The sequence below is a fragment of the Cyprinodon variegatus genome, unplaced genomic scaffold (genome assembly GCF_000732505.1).
Source record: "Cyprinodon variegatus isolate N-32 unplaced genomic scaffold, C_variegatus-1.0 Scaffold859, whole genome shotgun sequence".
Lineage (NCBI taxonomy): Eukaryota > Metazoa > Chordata > Actinopteri > Cyprinodontiformes > Cyprinodontidae > Cyprinodon > Cyprinodon variegatus.
In genome coordinates, this window is record NW_015151312.1 from 161,958 (window position 1) to 182,804 (window position 20,847).

Below are 20,847 nucleotides of genomic sequence, written 5' to 3' on the forward strand. Positions count from 1 at the left end.
AACAGATTATATGGATCTACATCTGAAATCTCCAATTCAAGCGCTGTTATAGAATCACTTTGCTAACATAAGAGCAAACACTATGCTGGTGTAATATATACTGGCAGTGTCTGTACTTTCTGTTAAAGTCAGAAAAAGAGGTTGCTTTTAATAGTAGAAAGCTTTTATGTTTAGGTGTCTGCCACTGATTGGTTAATATTAAACTGGTCAGTGGCTCTCATACCTATGGTTGTTGACATTTTGTTCTCTGTTTGAGTAAAATCACTTCATAATAACGTTTCTAACTTTTGCACTACAAAATGAGCAATAAAAGTATATGTGATTCATGCTGATATTGTATCAGGTCAATATCGGAATCTGTCAATACTTAAAGCTGTAATATCAGTATGATATCAGAAATTAAAAGTTGTATTGAGACACCCCTACTGCTAATGGACAAACTGCAGAAAGGAATCTACCTGGGATTAAAGACTGTATAAATATTATTGATAAATATTGATTTTTACATGTGATGACTCTTATTTTTTTAAATTGTAAATGAAATACATTAATTCTAGTAAAACATAGTTTGGAGAACTTTCAAATAATTATAGATGTTTGTTTGTTTGTTTGTTTGTTTGTTTGTTTAGACTTCCTTTTTGATTATTATATTAACAAATCATAGGAGAACATTTCAATCAAGAAAATGAATGTAAAAATTTATTAATCTGTTTAATATATTTAGCCCTCAGATATAAACCCTAAAATAGTTAAATAATCACAGCAATAATCATGTATACATTTTCAATATGAATGCAAATTAGTAAATTATTTCAAATTTAATTATTTGAATGTTTATTTAATTAATGGCTGGCACATTTAAAAAAGCATAAACAAATTGTTTTCTCACAGTTTTTCATCAAATGTTTTCCAGCTATTTATCCTATAAATCAGGGGTCTTCAATGTTCCAGGCCAAGGACTCCCAAACTGATGGTGAGATGGAGCGGGGACCCCATAATTATATATATTGTATGAAATTTTGTGATATCAAACTGGTCCTATAGTGACTCTATTACATATGGAGTAATGTAACGAAGGTAATTTCAACCTGGGATTATTAAAGTATTTCTGATTCTGATTCCTTGCTGATGGGACAGGTGTTGTGAAAGAGCTCCTGTGTGTCACCAAACGTGTGCATTGATGACTGAACACACTACAGTGTGCTGAATTCATGTTAATGTGTAATTAAAGACATTTCAATTATGGGAAAAAAACTGCAGGGGGGAATATAAAGAAAAAGTCTAGTCAACCAAATCTTTCGAGACCCCCATGCAGTACCTCCGTGGACCCGCTAGGGGTCGCGGACCCCCTGTTAAAGACCTCCGCTATAAATACTTTTTTTCTCACTTTTTGCCATCAGTAAAACTCAGGATTCTGTCATTTTAAAAAGAGGCTAATAACTAAATATTTATATAATATATTATAGAATGGTTTAATGGTTCAATCAAACTACGTGTTCACAGTGACCAGGACCGTTGAGTGACCGGTCACTGCCGAGAAAAGTACGCGTGACGTCATCACGTTCTCCCAGGAAGTTAAGCTATCAGCTGATCCCGCTGGCTGTTGTTGATGTCTGAAGTTGCTGTTGTTAGTGCGGACGCTGCGTCTCTCGTCCCTTTTGACATTAACGGACGAGGACCGAGAAACAGATACGGCAGCGGGGTTTTTACCGGGCAAAGGGAAGCTTTATATCGGTGGCTTTCTGAACGCGCGCGGCAGCAGCGGAGCTAGCTTCTGAGTCGAAGAGAGAAAAACAGCAGCGATAGCCTTCGGCGTCTCTTTGTTTCAGTCCTAGGCAGAATAATAACTTTCTATCGCGTTACTTAAGTGTTTTCTCCTATATTTAGGTTATTTATATTTAACGCTATAAACGATAACAAGCACACTGTTGAGTTAGCTAATTGGTTGGCTAACCTTAGCTTGTTGCTCAGATTAAGACATTTTTAGTTTTTTTTGTTTCTTTCGTAACTGTCCGACATTCACAGAAAGGAAACATAACGGCACCTTTGTAAGGGGAATAATTATCAGTATTCATATGTGTTAATTGTAACAGCAAACATTGTTGTGTATCGTTCCTGAACAAGTTGAACTTATCACGGTTTTGCAGCGTAGGTCAGGTTGTTTTTATTGATTTTTAGAGATCATAAACAAGTCGGTTAACTGATTGTGTGTTTTAGGTTTGCTGGCAGGTTGCGTCATTTGTTTTCAGCAAGCTGTCAGCTCGTGTTGGATGTTTTGAAGATTCAAAACAAAAACAGCAAAGTTTTCAAAACACTTTTTATACCTCTTCTTTTTGTCTGATCCAGGACGTATATAATGAGATAAGGAAATACCTATTTTGATGCTCATGGTTTTTGCAGCTTAAAAAAAAAGAGAGAAGTTGCTCGTTATGATTTAAACAAAACAAACAAAAAAAGCTGAAATTGTAATTTAGGTAGAGCCAGTAGAAACAGAGGCAGGGTCCCACAGTGTCTTGAGGTGAGGTCAGCGGCCCCCCACTACTTGCCAATGCTGGATCTGGAGGTGGTGCCTGAGAGATCACTAGGAAATGAACAATGGGAATTCGCCTTAGGTGAGTAGCAAGCACTGCTCTTTAAAAATGTTCACAAGAATATGTTTAAGAAATCAGAATAACATTTAGAAGTGTCATTATTTCACAATTTTAACACCAAATGTGGAACTTCGTAATTTGCACCCAGTGATGAGGATTGTATTTCTGTTCATCTAGATGATTATGGTTTCCAGTTAGCAATAAATCATGTTTCTCTGAAAATTAAACAGTTCCTGAAGAGAAATAGAAAAAAATTTTAAAACAAAAATGTATACAATGAGTTAGACTCTGGACTTTGTGCCACCTGGCAGACTATCATATTCCTACAAAGCGATGAAAAAACAATGAAAAGACCTATTCGAAAATGCTTGGTTCAAGAATATTAGTAAAAAAATGGATTGGAAGGAAAAGCTGTGGTTTAAAACAACAGTGATAAGTGAAGCCTTCAGAGTGAAACACTTTGAGTGAGATTGACAAGGTGTTTTCAAGTAGAATTGATGCTTTTGGAGGCACTATATGGACACTGCATCTGTTTTCTTGCTTGTGTGAAGTCACTGCTGAACTATCAGGAGCATCTTCTTGAGGTTTAAGAAAAAATAAAGACTGGATTGGGAAGTAGTTCTTTTTGTTCTTTACTTTTTAAGTTAATCTTAAATGCTGCTTCAAAGTTGCCATCAAATACCTGATTTTTTCATACTTTTTGTTTTTTTCTCCTTCGTGAATAAAATATCCAATTTTTCTGGTGTTTTTGTAAATTACTGAGAGTGAATTCAAAGCTTTTATTATCTCTAAGCCGTGATAAACAAAGTTACCTGAAATAAAGCTTGCTGTATATGATTGTTTGTGTAATGATGAGCCTATATAATGCTTTCATACAGTGTGTGTGTGCATCTCTTTATTTTCCCAGGGATGCCATTTTCCCAGGCCATCTCTATCCTCCAGAAACACTGCCGTATAATCAAAAATGTCCAGGTGCTATACAGCGAACAGGTAAAATGTTTGCATATCTGTTCCTGTGGCCTCTACTGATTATGCAATTCGAAAAATGTTAATCAGCTTGCACAAGAATCCTTGTTTTGGCAGCACTACAAGTTTTGTAGAGTTTCTGAAGTTTTGTAAGATTTATTTTAGTCAGATTTTATTAAGAAAACAGATGGTCCACAATTTGAACAAACTGTTCCCTTTCTTTATATTGATGAAGAAGGGTACATGGCACATTGTTGTTATAGAAAGTCGTAGTGCAGTTATTTACTGTGGTGGCAGGCATCCATCGAGGATATTTGGATGATCATTTAATGCCTGTTTCACTTCTTTTTGTTTAGCAACTTTAGCTCAGTGAGAGGCAGTCTACTTTCACAACAGAGAAATTGGTGAAAGTAGCTCTCTGTCTTACTGACTGATGATGTTTCACGATGATACAACTCTAACTAGTTAATTCACACACAAATAGGTGTGTTGACGGTCATCTTTGGAGGAAATAGATTATCATCTATGCATGGATCACCACAATTACAGAAAGATTTAAATTTCTAAATTACTTTGACATTAGACGAGTCTGATGATGAGATCTGAGTCTGTGATTCTAGGTGATCTGGTTGCAAACAGAAGCTTGAAGTATTAAAATATTAAGATCAATATTTATAAAATAGTAGGATCTCACATTTTATTTGATTTTGCTTTTGAAAATTTCAGTGAATTCCAATATTAGTATTTTAGTATTAGTATCACATTGAGTGTGATTTATTGTATTTTATAGCTCTAGGGATGTATTAGAAAAATATGTAGGTGTGAATTTTGTTGATCATGACTTCTTAAGCTTCTATATATATATTTTTTTTAGGGAGAGAGGAAGAATTGATGGTAATTGAATAATTAACCAATCCAGAGTAATTCTTGGTGCTCTGCTTATGACGTACAATGATATTGCAGCTCTAGTTTGGCCAGCAACTCATATGCATCACCTTTAGTCTCCAAAGGAAATGACTCTCATAACATTGGTACTTCTTTCTCTAACGCCCGCTGGTTGGAATTCATTGCTCATTAAACCACAGTTGGCAGTTGGCATTAGGTTTATTTCTGGTTTAGTAGCACAGAAAGTCTTAAGTCTATGTAAGAAAATATTTTTTTATAACCCCTTATCTATCATGAAGACAATGATGCCCTTATGGAATGTTTTTCTAACTTCTAATTGTTGTACTCAACATTTAATAACTAAACACTCAAGTACAACACAAAATTAGGCTGTGTTGTTGAAAAGAAAAGTCTTACCATAACTAAAACTTCAGGCTATCACATCTACTCCAAACAGTTAAAAAAAAATCATTAACTGTGTGTGGATTTGCATTATTTTTACTTAGGTAGTTTTTATGTTTTTGGGGTGATGTTTGATGAAAAGAGATTCAAAAAGGAGTATCTCATACTTTAAGATCAATTGGATAGAAGCAATGACAACAAAAGGAGAATAAAGGCCAGATATTAAGGAGATTATAATATTGTGAATCCAATTAATGCAAATGTAGGTTAGTAGTGTAGGACTGTCTGTCCTTGGGTTTAAGAAAGCAATCGAAATTTTAAAAATATTTGAAGTTGTTCTTACTTTTTTTTTAAACAAACTTATTATCTTAAATTTCAAAATTCCCTGTTTTAGCTCCAGTTCTTGACTTTATTTCTCCACAGACACCACTCAGCCATGACCTCATACTGAACCTGACTCAGGATGGGATTAAACTGCTGTTTGATGCCACCAATCAGAGACTCAAGGTGAGAATGGCTAAAATTATCTAACTTCCATTGTGGCATTGAACCTTATCATGTCCAACATCTTTATTCATGCTTTTATCTGTTAGGTGATTGAAGTGTACGACCTGAGCAAAGTCAAATTGAAGTACTGGTGAGTAGAAGATTTTTATAGGATCTTAGATCTATATCCATGTAGTTCTCATTGCTTTGTTATAGGTCTTATCTATAAAACCAAAAGATAAGTTTCATCTCTATGTCGCAGCTCATCACTGAGAGCCACAGCTGCTTGGTTATATCATAGTAATTGAATCTGCTGTGCTTAATGGGTCTCTTAGATGAGCTTTTTATTATTGTCTGTCTTTCTTTAGAACCATTTCCAGCTGCTCTCAGTAGTTGTTTTTCTAATGAAGCTATACGAATGTTGACTGACCTGACATGTGTTGCCTTTTAGTGGAGTCCACTTCAACTCTCAGGCAATCGCCCCCACAATAGAGCAAATAGACCAGTCTTTTGGGGCTACACACCCTGGAGGTACTTCTTAACAAACTTTTTATGTACAAATGGACACAATTTAGATTAGTTTAATTTACGTTGCGTTATCCCTGTGCAGTTTATAATCCTGCAGAGCAGTTGTTCCATCTCAACTTTCGAGGACTTTCCTTCTCCTTTCAACTGGACTCGTGGAATGAAGCTCCAAAATATGAGGTATGTATAGCTGGACCTGCTCCCTTCCCAGCCTGTTCATGAGTTCGGGAATTCCTTCCACCTATCCCAGGAAGAGGGAGAAAACTGCTAATCTAATGGCATAAAGCCAGAGAGCAGGTCATGTGTTAGGTTCATCCCAACTGTTGAAGATAATTGCTGTTAATGAAAAGAATCACCATTTATAAAAAAAAGTTATTTAATCTGATTTATACCCTTTGAAATGATGTATTGGCAACATAGCCATCAAGCTGGTCTTATATTAATAACAGATGTTACAGCTGGGATTTCTTATTATTAATGATCAGCAATGAGCTCTTTAAGTCTTAGGCTGGAAGCCCTCTCTGCCACCACCCTAATGTTTTGCTCTGTCCTCTGGAGTTTCTCTGTTAAACTATCAATAATTGGAGATTTTGTTTTTATGTTGTAACTCCACTGGATAAATGTGCTTAAAGGTTAGAATTTTCTCTTTTTTTATCTTTGCGCTTATGCTGCGGGGATAATATATGCATCTTAAAGGTATAGTGGAGGATCTGCCTTCTCCACTTCAAAAAATAATTATGTTTTGGTAGATGGATAAATGCCAAGGAATACCTGCCTGCCGAGAATTTCAGGTGAGCGTGCATCGCCCTAAAACGGATTGAAATATGAACGAAAAGGGAACTTTTAAACATATTCTTAATGTTTTGTCAGAAATGATATGGAATGATTTTGATAGCAAAAGCGAAATAAAAATCGGATTCATTCTAATTTATTTGTCTACCAAAACTCGAAATTTTAGGGCATCCCTTGCATAAGAATTACGAAAACGTCCGTTTTCTGATCAGTGTGCGAGAGGGGAGGTAATTCTCACAGGCAGGTATTTCTTGGCACAACACGGGTAATTCAAAATGGGGATGAGCAAGTAGGACGAACTTATGTAAACATAACCAGTCATTACGTAATTACGTCATTAGGTAAATGTCATAGCAATGACTGACAATTAGGAGGACCACTTATTTTGTTGATCCACCCTATGAAGGAACATCCTCCACTATACCTTTAAGGCTGAAGCTATGTGGACATGTTAGTTTAATGTTTCGGGTTTACTGACTTCTTTACAGGAGATTTCATCATGACATTTAAATTGTCATGTGAAAAAAGGCTTGTAGGGTAGTAATAAAATAAAGGAGAGAACATTCAAAATGCCTTTTTTTTTATTTTAGATTTTTTTTTTTGTTTGTTTTTTAAGCATTTTGCTAATAATCTGCTAAAGACATATTAGTGACTGGTGTCACATTATTAGGATATGAAGCTTGTTAAATTGCAAAATTGATTTTAAAGGTCAGGATTCCTTATGTAAATTAGCAATTGTTCAAATATGGGAGCTAACCAGGGTTTAAAAAGAAATTTGTCGTCATTTCATTTGGTAAAGTCCCACATATAAGGTGTTGCTGCCAGTTCATGTCACCTCATTTTTTTTGTATGAATGATGTAATATCACAATAACTTATAAAATGGTGTTCTGCACAAATATGTGAAGGCAGTGTTTTGTTAAGTCGCTTTGAATTATTCTTTCAGATCATGTAATTCGCCCCTTGCTGTTTTGTCCTCATTAACTTTGTTGTGGTTTCATCATTCCCTGCAGATTCCACATGGAGCCATGGTCAAAAGGATGCACATCTACACCGGCAACAACCTGCAAGAAACAAAGTATGTAAACCACAACTCTTCCACGTTTCCCAATGAGTCCTTCCTGTTGAAGGATGTTAATCTAAACAATAATGTGTTTATAGATTTTCAAATCAAATTAGGAGCAAACAGCCAGCAGTAGAATAAATCACCCCAGCTGGAATGTTTCCTGTGTTTCCTCAGAGCTCCTGCGATGCCACTGGCTTGTTTCATGGGCAACATCTTTGCAGAGTGTGTGGACGTCCTAAGAGATGGGGCGGGTCCTCTGGGGCTCAAACTCCGCCTTCTCACAGCAGGTAATCCATCTCTGGTCTGGTTTGTCAAGAAGAGACCAAAAAATAAACTGAAGGTGGAGTTTTTTAAATGTTGCCCTGCGGGAGACGGCTGCTGCTCTGTGTTTCAGTTTTTAGCTAACTGTTGGTTGGAAATAGTAAAGTCTCAGATAACGCTGTCTTTAATGCCTCCCAGTTTAAAAATCCTATAACTGTACAATAAAATTAGTAATTATTTGCCCCATCAATGTCTGCTAAAATCATTTAGCTATTATTTCATATTTTTCTAATATATAACCGTAGCTAGCAATGTAATCCCATGTCAGCCCCTGGCAATGTATAGAAAAGATCAGTACATCTCTGATTATATATGTGGTTTCATTTAAGTCTGTTTATACATTTAAACATTTAACAAAGATTTAGCCCTTAGTAACAAACCTGAAGAAAGATGAAACACCACCACTACAGTTTCTAGAAATACAGCTACAAAGTCACTGGGTCAAACTGAACATGGGTTTCCAACAACTTGGATAAAAAAAACTATAAAAACTTCAGCAAACCAATATTAGAACTTGCTGGTTACTTATTTGTGTGAGGGTGAACTTATGTCCTGTTGTTGCTGCAGGTTCTGGGCTCAGCGTGATGGCTGATTCTAAAGTCCGGTATCTGGAGAGGAGCATATTCTTTGGAGACTCCTGTCAGGATGTTCTCGGAGCTCTGGGCTCACCACATAAAATCTTCTACAAATCTGAGGACAAGGTGAGAGCTGTTTCTCCTTTGGTGTTTAGTCCTAATCAGTTGTTTTTTCCATTCTCTGTCCATCTTTTTAAGTCTTAATCTGTTACACTTTCTTTGTTTTAATTAAAGAACATAAAACAGAAAAAATCTTACCTTTTTCGTGTGTGTTTTTTAGATGAAGATTCATTCTCCATCCCCTCACAAGCAGGTTCCCTCTAAATGTAACGACTACTTCTTCAACTACTTCACCCTGGGAGTGGTACGTCTGCTCGGCCTGGGCCTCTGTGTGTCTTTATAACCTTGTAAGGTTTTGCTAATGTGCCTCCAAACATTTCACGCTTTTAGTATTTTGAATGTTAGAACTTTGTGGGCCAACCTTCCCTTTAGTTTTTTAAATTCTGATATGGGACAAGTAATTGGCTTAAATAAAGTTTAATCAGCACCAGACATTATTTTCACAAAACGTCATCAACAACGTATTTTCATAAAATATCACAAATTGGTGTTTTTTAGACCGCCTGTGTCCAGCAGAAGTTAGTGGTGAGCCCCTCTGTTATTTTGTTGTAAAAAAAGATGTTTATTCAGTGATCTTCAGGGGTCAGCGCCTGAATTCCCTGGAGCGGTTTGGTTTGTCTGCTCTGGGAAAGCAAACAACCTGAACTCATCTGGGGCAACTGTTGAGATGGGCTAAAAAAAGAAACATAACAAGGTCCCGTGTGAGGCTGCAGGGCTGCATTTCCCTGTATTTACCCGTAGGGTAGCTAAGGGGGGGGGGGGGCACTCAGCAGTAAACAGTGCTACAGCTAATGGATGGGGTGTGTTATTTTCTAGGACATCCTGTTTGACTCGACGACTCACCTGGTTAAGAAGTTTGTTCTTCATACCAACTACCCTGGCCATTACAACTTTAACATGTAAATATTTTCCTGCTGTCTGACCTGCCTCACATCTACCGGTACGTCTCTTCACTGTTTTCAAACCTAATTTGATCTCTGTCACAGATACCATCGATGTGACTTTAAGATCCCACTCGTCATTAAAAAAGGTGAGCAGTCACTTTTCAGGTTAGTTCTAATCTCATCATTTGTGCTTTGATGGGATCTTCCCTTGAACTGTTCTCTGATTCTTCAGAAGGAGCTGATTCTCAGACAGAGGAATGCATCTTAACAACCTACAGTAAGGTCAGTCAAAATGTTAGATGTTCCCTCTTTCTCAGAAATATAAAGACTCAATTTAATAGATTGCATCGAAACATGTCTGTAAATCTGGGGCGAAAAAATGAAATGCAATTTTAGTTGGATTTTTTAATGAAATTCCTTTCCGCAGACCTCAAATGATTTTTACATAATTTTACCTGCAACAGACATTTTATAGTCCTTTAGTTGCATCTGAAGTAGATTGAGAATCCTGTTATGTCCAGGATGTGGTTGATTTATAATCCAATTAATTGGTTTGTAAATATTTCCAAAGCACTGACATCATTGGTGGGTGGTGGAGTTTTCTCCAGGGGGGGCTATACATTTAAAATGGACGTTTACCAAAAACAATTCAAATGTACTCTAAGTTATCACACCAACATATTTATATGAATGCCAACAACAAAAAATTTAATTTGTTGGTTTACTTTTTGTACATAAATCTTGCCATTCTGAAGCTTTGTGAAGATAAATTTGTGTTTTGCATGGTCCAATATTGTGTCACAAACCTAAAAAATTAATGTACAAGTTTAATAATGGAGAAGCTATTAGTCAGCTTTATATTTTTATGATATATAAAAACTATTTATTTTCTGAGAATGTGGGTATTTAAAAGCAAGTATGCAAATTAACATCTAGAAAAAGTACACTATATTACATTTACCTGCTCCCTGTATAGCGGCAGTCAACGGGTCCCTATTTGCAGTCTTTTTTTGCCTTTGCGACAAACACCGTTGATATTGGCCCCGCATTTATTTTGGCTTCTCTTTGTTTTTGCCACTGTTGTGGCAAACTTGCACAGACTTTCACTAGGCTTTCTTGTTCTCTGATTAGACCCAGCATATTGAACAAACCCACAATGTGCGAACAAAAATAAAACACTAAGAAGCCGTCTAGCATAACAACCAGTAAAACTTTATATATGCTTTCTGGCTTAAACCAGAAAGTTGGATTATAATAAAATAACATGTGTCTTACCCCGCAATGGAACAATATTGTTGTTCCCTTATATATTTTTTCTGTACTTGAATTATCAAGATGTGAGGTTGCTGAGTTTTGCAGTATGAACAGTGAGCCATTGGTTTGATTTTTATGTTGTCTTCCTCAACATTACTCTGTGGGCAAATGATGTTTTGAATATATTTTTCACATGCATTTTGCAGTTCTTTCTGACTGTTCCTCTCCGATATTTCCAAGACATTACTCCAAAAATTTGAAACGATTTCCTTCGAAATGTCTTTCACTGAAATCACGGTGAAATCCAAGAAAATATAAAGTGGCAATCAAAGCTTGCCAGGCATAGCAACAGTAACCATGGGGGGCGGGCCTTAGCCAAGGGTGAATTGTCATTTGCAAAGGTTTGGCACCATAAAATCACATACCAACACATAACATGTGTATTTTAACACCAGTGCCTCATGACACTGGCCTCCTGCAGAGATGGCTTTAAGACAAGATTTCATGAACATGTAGATTTGAAAACTCTGTGACGCCTGGCCAGATGAAAACAATGTTGGCGTTACAATGCTAAGTTGCCTTATCAATAGTGTTTTAAGTTTAAATTTGAAAGTATTTTAAGATCTTATAGGACTTTTAATGTATAAAAAATGTTATCTACACATCTAGATCAATTATTGAATTACATGCATAATAGTGGGATAGAAAATTTTAGTTTCCAAGCGCTGGTATAAGCTTCTAAAGATGAGTTCCAATGAGCTCTCTGCTTTCGTTTCTCTGGCAGTGGGATCAGATTCAGGAACTGCTGGGTCATCCGATGGAAAAACCAGTCGTCCTTCACAGGTAAACAACTTGAATCTGTGATTTCAGTACGTAGTGAGTACGGTGCAGATGAATATTTTTAATGGGTAAAAGGTCAAGTGATGATGCTTTTTTGCTACTGTGTTGACGTTAAAATTTCATCAATTACAGATCTATAATATTTTCCATCAGTTAATTGTTTTTGCTTGTTTTTTTTAACAGGTCTTCATCAGCCAACAACACAAACCCGTTTGGTTCGACTTTCTGCTTTGGACTGCAGAGGATGATTTTTGAGGTAAGAACTTTCTCATTGTCTGTCACAGCAGAGATAAGTGTTTGCGAGTTTTTAAAACCAAACTAGGATCCAGTGACCCGTCTGTCTAATATGATCGATCATTGTTGGAACACCAAACTATCTTGCATTCCATAGACTGTGCATTAACTAGGCTGTGCTGTCAGCAGGTGGCACTGCACACCCTTTACTGAATGGTCAAAACCGAAAAAGAATGTAGGGGACATGAGCAGCAATGCAAGTAAAATTATAGTTTAAATTATTGATTAAATATTGCTAAAAGTGGTTTAGTTATTTCAACCAGGTGTGTAAATGGCCTGTATATAGCACTTTTTCAAGAAGGGAGACTTTACCAAAGCACTTTACACTATAATCAGTCATTCACGCACACACTCACACACTGATGATGGTAGACTACACTGTAGCCACAGCTGCCCTGGGGCTCACTGACAGAAGTGAGGCTGCGGTACACTGGCGTCACCGGGCCCTCCGACCACCAGTAGTAGCCAATGCAGGTAAAGTGTCTTGCCCAAGGACACAACAACATTTAAAACCCGGGAACCAGGGCAAATTGCTGCAACGGACGCCACTGTCGCCCCATGTGTCTATTTTTTTGTCCAGTCTCTCTACCCATGTGTCTCTGGCCATTTATTTGTTTCTCTCTGTCCTTTTTTGGATGTTTTCATATTCAAGTGGATCAAGAATTTAGTCGATTTGATTCTGGAAAAGTTTCAAATACTGACATAGAAATTTATATTGTAACTTCAGTAATGGCCTAAGGAAAAACATTATTACCTAACCTGTAAAAATAAGTTCTACAAAAACTAGAATATTCACATGTTATGTTAATAGTTAAAAGTTTTCTCATGAGAAACTGATTCTATTTAAAACATCAACAACTAAAATAAAGCTTCTAGTTCTGAACCAACATAAAGTCTCTCTAATGTTGTCTTGTTTTCCTCTGCAGGTGATGCAGAATAACCACATAGCATCAGTGACCCTCTATGGAGCTCCACGGACCACCAGTCAAGCCCGACCCGAGTCCAGTGCTAGTTCCCATTGAACAAGTAACCAGAACCACATCTCATTTTGGCCGACCCAAACTGAATTCTTTTGCTGAAGGAATCGGAACCAAAACCAGATTTCTACCTGAGCAGGTCTGACAGAATCACTATAACCGAGCTCAGGTGCTTCAAAGTGGATGGATAAACAGGGGAACCAGACCTGCTGCCTCCTGTTTGGTACCAGGATTCCTTCCTTATGGCCCGGCTGAGCTATGGTCCTGCTGTTGGACCTTCTAGCAATCTTTGAAAAGAAAACTGTAAAATCTTTACCCTAATTAAGCTCAGTTAATTCTCACTCATCCCATGAGCCCAGAACCACAGAGACTTCTCTGCTGTAAGATATGAAGAACGTCATCCCATCGTGAGGTGATTCATCGAAATCTGCTGCAAGCAAACATAATACAACCAACAGAACTACGTCAGCCAACCACACTGCCATCCTGGTCGGTCCTGCTCGTCTTCCTACTTCAAGACTGCTTCAAACTGGGCCCAGCCTAACCCGTCCAATCCTGCACCGTGAGCCCAAACACACTTTAAGCTAAGCATCCCTTTCTGTCATTATTGAGGAGGTTCGAACACACCCAGCCAAGCCTGAGAAAGTCTCTTCTTCAAGCAGAACCATCCAAACACCAATTATCATTTCCATTTTTGTCCACCTTCACTTCTCTGTTGTGACCAGAAATGCTCACAAAACACGTCCTTCAGCCCTTTGGAGATTTCCCCATTGTCAATCACAACAATTCGTCTCCAAATATGTGTCTCCGCAAGGTCGTTTTTTTATATTTCAACAGACTTTCATTCCAGAATTCACATCATTTCATCCATTACGCTGATGTCTCTGATAAAACAACGGCTGGTCTAGTATTTTAAACACGATGCCCCAGGACCTGCTTGACTTACCGAGAAGCAACCTACAAAAAGCACAACAAGAAGTGCTCTTGCTTTGTTTGGGCGATTTCAAAAAAATCTACCTGCATGTTCTCTCTGGGCGAAATAGTCCGATTTTTCATCACCATGAAAACCGTTTTCATTGTGTAATAATTTATTGTGATTCTTTTTTTTTTAAACATTTTGCACTAATACACAGGTTTTTACTTGATCGTGCCCCATCCTTTGAGATGGATATGTATTGAAGAGAGGGATGATGTTGAGTGAGTGGATGACTGTGTGTTACCTCCATGCTCTGCAGCAGAGGAGTCATGGTTTGTTACGTTTTCTTCAGTGCTTTCTTTCCTCTTTCTCGCATCTTATTGAGTTTCATTTTATCCATCTGTTCTCTCTGCATTTATCTCTTTTGTTAGTTGCCAAATGCTAAAGCCAAAGACCTTTTAGGATGTTTTCATTTGCTCTGTATATTTTCTCGTTTAAGATTGCCTGCAGTCTCAAATATGACTAATTCCATCCTTTTTGAAGATGTTGTGGTATAGCTTTTAGGTTCACGTCCCTGTCGGTGCTGACAGTGATTGTTGAACACGAGCAGCCGCCGTTCTGCTAATCTGTTTCTGATGAGACACATCATATTTAATGTCAGCTCATACTGTGGTGAACGTCCTCAGTGAACTGTGACTTAGTGAGCAGCTGTTCTGTCTGTGGTCGTACACCCCGCTTTGTTTTTTTCTTGGGAAGGTAGGAAAGCATCAGTCATATCTTTGTCAACTCCCTCCCCATCGTGTACATTTACATTGTTTTTAATTACAAACCAACTAATAAACTGCATTTATTTTAATAGACAAACTCTGTCATTGTTCTTGATAACAAAAGTTTTTGTTTTTGCAGTTTTGCTAAATGTTTGGGTCAAAACTGCCTTTAAAGAATCCACAACCCCTTAGACTTTTTACATTTTGTTACAACTGTAGACCTAACATTCTTCTACACGTACTTCTACATTTTCTTTTTGCAGGTAGCACATTCTTACAGACTTAATTTCTTCAACGAGCTTTTAACTCTTCCACGGTTAGCAGATATTTCCAGTGCAGATTCGTCTACCTGAGCTGTAGCTCTCTGCAGCTCCCCCAGAGTAATATCTCCATGTCTTTTTTTTGTCTCTACCTGGTTTCTTGTTAGAAGATGTTACTTGTTCATTTTGTAACCTTCGAAATGTATTTTTGATTACTCTGGGCTTTTTTTGATGGGGCTGAATGCAAATTTGTTTTTGTTTTTTATTGAAAATTAACTTTTAAAAATTCCCCTTCCGTTTTCCACTTTTCCGTTATCCTTACGTTTTTCTCCCGTCAAATCCAGTCTAAAATGCTAGAATGTTGTGGTTTTACTGTGACAACATTAGGAAAAAAAGATCAAGTGGTCTGAAGGTGTTTTTAAAATGACACTGAACAAACTAATTAAATGTTTTTTGTTTTCCATTCAATACTTCTATGATCTAAGACCTCTAAGGGATGCATGCTTCTCATCAGCACTGAATGAACCGATAGGTTTTGTTTCAAGTAGCAGGAAAGTGTTTTAAGTACAGAGAACATCAGGTTTAGTCATTTTGTTGATTTTTTTTTTTGTTTTTTCCAGGGGAAGCTGATACTGATGTATAAATGCTGTAAATAGCTCTTCATGGTATCCTCTTTATTATGGCTTGGATTCTTTGCCTCTATATTGTGAAGAAAGTTCAAAAACAGAGTTTATGTTGATTCTGTAATTATTCCGGGGTGATTTCAGAAAATCCAAACCAGTCAGCATTGATCTTTGTGGACAATAGAGGGATGTTTTTAAGAAGCACATAAACTCTTAATTTACACTTCAATGCTCTGCTGGACAGTTAGATTCTTTCCCCCTGTGGCTCAGCCTTCATCTGGATGAAGGGATGAGCTCGGAAGTTCAGGTTCTCTGTTTTCGTCAGCCTTGATAAACTCTTTTTGTTCTGAAAAGCTAAATGTTTCTAACATATCTCCTGGGGTTCCTAAGCTTCCCAGAATTTAAGGTTGCTCTGATTTTTCGCATACTGTTCGAAGCTGTCAACAATGTTCTGCTTATTGTTCCCACTACTTGCTTCAGTGGAAGAAAATGTATTTTAAGTCAAAGAAAAAAAAAACAAACATTGTGCCTCACCTCCCACTGAGCCCGTCTTTGACTTGGGTGACTTTTTGCCTCTGTAAAATAGTTATCTGTGGTACATACAGTGGGGGAATGCTTTTTAATTGCATTGTTTTGTGTGTCTTTTTATTGAGCATTACCAACCTGCTGCAGCACCTGATGTCTGTTTTGTTTTGTTGGTTTTCTCCTATCTGCAAATAGTCCTAGCTTGTTGATCTTTTTTTAATGGGTTTATTTTCTTTGTTTTTATTTAGCATATGCATTTATAATCGTTTGTTGAAACCTAGGGGTAAATTTTAGTTTGATTAAAAAAAAACAATAATAAAAGAAAAAAATACAGATTCTAAAACGGACAGGAAGGCAGCCTCCATGTCATAATTTCAGGTTCTGTTCTTTTTTATTTTATTCCTAGAGAATTTGCAGCAAAAATCAAATATTTAGAAGAACCAAATATTTGGTTATTAATTAATTAACATTCATGATTCATTTTAATTGCAAAACCACCAAAATATAACCTTGTTTTATTTATTAAAACACCTTTTCTAGCTGAGGAAAAACACCCCACCCACTAATATCTTGTGTTTTCCCATTTAGATTAAATTGTAGTTCAGTACTTCGTGTATCTGTCTACCATCTCAGCTGTCTGAGGAACCTTCTTCTCTCAACGAAATCTGCACTTTCACTCTCAGTTGGACACTGGTAGTTTTACTCGCATTGTTTGGTTCTGAAGTACCACTGCGCTGTGTGGTTTATGCATCTCCTTGCTGCCAAACACCTGACATATTTAAAGGAATGATTGAATCAGGGTTGAGGACCTTTGGTTTGGACCATTAGGGTTGCATGGTTGAGTTCTGCTTTAGCTTAAATGCTCTCCCATTGTTCTCAAACACTCCCTGTTATCCGGTAGAATTTCTGGTGGTTCTGTGGCCAAATCCTACCAAGTTCTTTCCTTCCTAGTGCATTTATCGAAATATCTCATGTTAAAACAGTATAAACCACCTTTAAAAAATGCTGGGTCATATTCTAGTCATGCACCTGATGTAATATACCTGTGCAAGATCTTTTTAAGAAGGATTAAAATTAGGCTGTTTTGCTTTCTTCCTTTTATAAAGCAAAGGAAGAAGGCAAAACATTAAGTTTAATGTTTTATTACATTAAACTTAATTTCTAAAGTTTTTTTTTTCCGTAAATTCATAATCAAGACTTTCATTGACTTCAGTGTTTTATGGTTATTTATTCATTACAGTTTGGCGGCATAAAGAAAGTGTAAAACAGATTAAAAAAAGATAGATGTAGGAGTCCACCGCTTCAGGTGTTCGTTTCTTTGGGGAAGCTTTTGTAGGAGACAATTTATGTAATACCCTACTTTAGCCACTAGGTTCGCTATTTGTGTTGGGGATTTTTTTGTTGTTGTTGTTCAGGCAGCAGATGTTAATGGTCTGTAGAAACAAACAGCTTTTAACTGAAATGGAAAAGACTGAGTCAACGCTTTAAAATCTTCATGCTGAATCAGTGAGATTTACTGTGTAGCAGTTAGATAATGACTTGGGCATCAGTGCGTAAAACAACGGCCCCTGGAATAAAAAATAATCTTGAGGTATTTAGATGGACACATTTTCTAACTCATTTCTAATTAGCATTACTGTTTAAATGCAACCAGAAGTCGTATTTCTCCAAGCAGCTGCACCATCATACAAACAGCAGTTGCTGTATAGAACAGAATAGTCACAATGAAAAAAAATCTGTATTTAACATGTGAGAGCAATGTTGATGTTTCCCCTTGAAAGGGTCACATTTAGCCAGTACTAATATGCTAAAATGAACAAAGTTAAAAAATACTGTTATGCACTCTGTCATTCATTTTGCTCAGACATATTAGTCCAATTATCAGCAGGTTATTTCACCAACAGGGTCAAAACTAAGTTGCCACGAGAGGACATTCATTAGAACAACTTTCACAGTGGGCTTGGAAAGCTATCTCCAAGGTTTGCAGCAGTAATCTCTCATCATACCACCATAATTTTCCCTGCTTGTTCCTCAGCCTTGGGGTTTTCCTTCTCTTTAAACTAAAATTAAGTTTCATAAACTATGTTTTCTTCAGGAAGAAGCTACTTTTGGGGGAAATCTTCCTTCATCTTCCCTAATTTTTTCCCCACAAATGTTACCTGCTTATCTTTGGAAATGGTAAGAGTGTTCATCACAGCTACTGATTAATTTGGTATATTCCCAATGGGAAATCAGCCCTGCTCCTTTTCTGGTCAACACCTCATGAATCCTTTTGAACACTCTTACCTGTAACCTCAAACTTTCCTACCTTGTATAAACATAAAAAATCCCAACACAAATTATGACACCTTGAGGCTTCAAAAAAAAAAAAAAAAAATGAGGCTGCTTTCTACAGCATGGAATCTGAGACACAGAGGATATTGAGATTAAATGGTTAATCTCCCCCAAACCTGCTTGGATTGTGTTCTCCCTTAGTTTGTATTAACATATTTGTTGTTTCTACTCCAATGTCCCTACCCCATTGATAATTGTTATCCTTTTATATTTTAATTTTCTGGAAGCAGAGCGGGTAATTACGGCTGATGCGAAATTCTTAGGAATGTAGCTTGTTTGATATGCATATTTTGAATAACTTTGTGAATGAAATAACAAGCAGATTCATCCAGCATGTCCCATGACTGAGATGGCAATAAAAAACATGTAGTGCAAAGAGATGCATGAGACTGAAGCTTCGCTGCAGCAGAACTCCATTGGTAGTTGTTGAATTTTCAACAAAGATAATGGACCTTTATGAAATCAGATGCTCAATATTTGCTGACAACAGAGTTTATTTTCTGTGTTGTACAAGAATATGAAAACAGAAAAATAAAATGTGACTGTGAAATGGTTTGACTGTGAATCAGTTTGTGTTTTTTAAGACTGCATTGAATCTCTAGTTGTTGCACCGATAAAACTTTATTATTTTTACAGATGAATATTCCAGCAGTTTAATGTTGATGTGTTTTCTCCATTCAACAATCAGTTTGGATTTTATTAGTTATTCCAATTGTGTCAGATTTAGTGGCGGTCACCCATTTTTATTCTTCCTACTCCGATCTGCATTCTGATGCTGCTAATGTAGTGTTGCTCGACCATTTCAAATTGAGTATTTGTTTTTTGCATGTGGATAGTTGCAGTTTTTAGTCCAGCTTGAGATATGGATTTAAGAGCAGTAGCTTGTTTTTTTGCTGTCCTTGGTGATCTTTAACTTGACCCACTGTGGACATTGAAGGCCTTAGTTCATGCATAAGGAAAAATGGCAATGATGATGCAGAAAAAAATTAAATGCAGCCTGTAAATCATGAGCAAAACACTTGTTCACATGCATCAGAGGATGCAATGCATTATCAAATGTCCATCAATTGCATAATGCATTTTTAGATTACACCCCCATACCTAGAAAAATAGATGTGACAGCAGCTTTACAAATTTAATGCAAAAAAAAGGATTTTGTAAACTTATATGCAAAATAAACTCCTTCTATTTCTTCGTAGATAAATGTAGTGCAAAATATTTGGTCCGCAAGGTTATTGTCCGAATGCCTTCAGTTTCTGTATAAAGTCAGCTGGGAAAAATTCCCCCAGTCCATTTAATTTCCTGCCGGATGATGTATCATCTTGGCTGAAAAAATTCTCACAGGATTGTTATTCAGTCCTCAAATGCTGCGTGATACCTGCGGCTCCACCTCTGCTTCCTGACAGGCTCTAGTGCGTGATAAACTCCGGCTTCTCACCGTAATCCGCCTCATCTCCTGTCATCTCTCTGATTCTCCCTCTCCATTTAAAGGGTCCAGATGTCAGTCCAGTTCTGTTGTGGCAGCTCAGGTCGGGGTCGTGCAGGAGGTTCCACATCAGCCAGATCTGTGGGACACTGAGGCTGTGAACGACCATGAGCTCTCTGTAAAAACAGGGGTCGAACGTTTGAAGGTGGGGCGCCGCAGACGGCCGGGGAATCCCAAAGGTGCGAAATCCCTGATGACGAAGAGGGCTGATGCCAATCAGCTGGAGGCACATTCCCAGGAAGACGTCATCGATTGGGAAAAGTTCCACCTAAGAGAAGTTTTATATAAAAACTTAAATTCTTAAACAGATTATTGAAGAGTAGGAAACTTACTTTATCAAAACATATGGGGGGAAATTCAATCTCACAGTATGACAAAGCTTTTAAGTCCCATACAGTTTTCAAGGTATTGACACAACCACCACACTCATTAACAATAGTTTTCTCATGCATCCTTTTTAGTAGTCTAAAAACACCTATTTTCATGTTTTTCTGTTTTTTCCTTTAGATTATGAAGACCTTGCAACCCAGCAGAGATGTCAGTGGGAAACTTGTGGAGGTTTAAAGCAGCATTAGCTGCTAAAACAATATCACCAGCCCACTTTGAGCATCTCACAGAGCAGTGTGAGAAAATAGACCAACTGCAGACCTAACAACAAATGGAAATCTGATTGGGAATGAAGCTAATTCAGGAAGGAGAATCTGTCTAAAGCTGCAGAAGAACTAGTAAGACTGGGGACAGAGGTCCACCTTCCAGCAGGACAAAGACCTTAACATGAAATGGAATGGTTTAGATCGAATAAAGTATAAAAATGATCTGCTCGAGGTCTACATGTACATTTAACACAAAATCTGTAGCTTTTGATTCAGAGTTGAGCTACTTTGCAAAATGCAATTGTTGCAAATAGTGGTTTGCATCAAAAATGAACCAGAGTTTATACAGGACTGAGTAACTCTAAT

General features: G+C 37.2%; 2 protein-coding genes across 6 annotated transcripts in view; one reads left to right on the forward strand and one right to left on the reverse strand.

The window, feature by feature from the left end:
* The first annotated feature begins 1,566 nt into the window (after positions 1–1,566).
* LOC107099319 (chromosome unknown open reading frame, human C16orf70) lies at positions 1,567–18,243 on the forward strand. 2 transcript variants are annotated; one of them, XM_015397379.1, is made up of 16 exons: positions 1,567–2,612; positions 3,499–3,581; positions 5,268–5,351; positions 5,438–5,481; positions 5,782–5,861; positions 5,941–6,035; positions 7,660–7,724; positions 7,887–7,999; positions 8,601–8,734; positions 8,889–8,972; positions 9,545–9,627; positions 9,715–9,758; positions 9,845–9,894; positions 11,651–11,709; positions 11,890–11,962; positions 12,927–18,243. In XM_015397379.1, exons 1-16 carry the CDS (start codon positions 2,549–2,551, stop codon positions 13,020–13,022), a joined length of 1,251 nt encoding a protein of 416 aa, XP_015252865.1. In that variant the 5' UTR covers positions 1,567–2,548; the 3' UTR covers positions 13,023–18,243. The 2 variants fall into 2 exon arrangements, with proteins under 2 accessions (XP_015252865.1, XP_015252866.1); XM_015397380.1 differs by having other exon boundaries at positions 9,848–9,894.
* Positions 18,244–18,922: 679 nt separating this feature from the next.
* b3gnt9 (UDP-GlcNAc:betaGal beta-1,3-N-acetylglucosaminyltransferase 9) overlaps positions 18,923–20,847 on the reverse strand; it is an 8,592-nt gene continuing 6,667 nt past the window's right edge. For all 4 annotated transcript variants that reach the window (XM_015397376.1, XM_015397377.1, XM_015397378.1 and 1 more), the window contains one exon: positions 18,923–20,156. In XM_015397376.1, the coding sequence (XP_015252862.1) occupies positions 19,812–20,156 (345 nt within the window). In that variant the 3' untranslated portion in view covers positions 18,923–19,811. The remainder of the gene's footprint in view (positions 20,157–20,847) is intronic.

Excerpts from the sequence above, each read along its gene's own strand:
- LOC107099319 (XM_015397379.1), top strand. The coding sequence starts at position 2,549 with ATGCTGGATCTGGAGGTGGTGCCTGAGAGATCACTAGGAAATGAACAA. Across the intron at positions 8,973-9,544 it reads ACTACTTCACCCTGGGAGTG|GACATCCTGTTTGACTCGAC; the intron begins GTACGTCTGCTC and ends GTTATTTTCTAG. Across the intron at positions 11,710-11,889 it reads AAACCAGTCGTCCTTCACAG|GTCTTCATCAGCCAACAACA; the intron begins GTAAACAACTTG and ends TTTTTTTAACAG.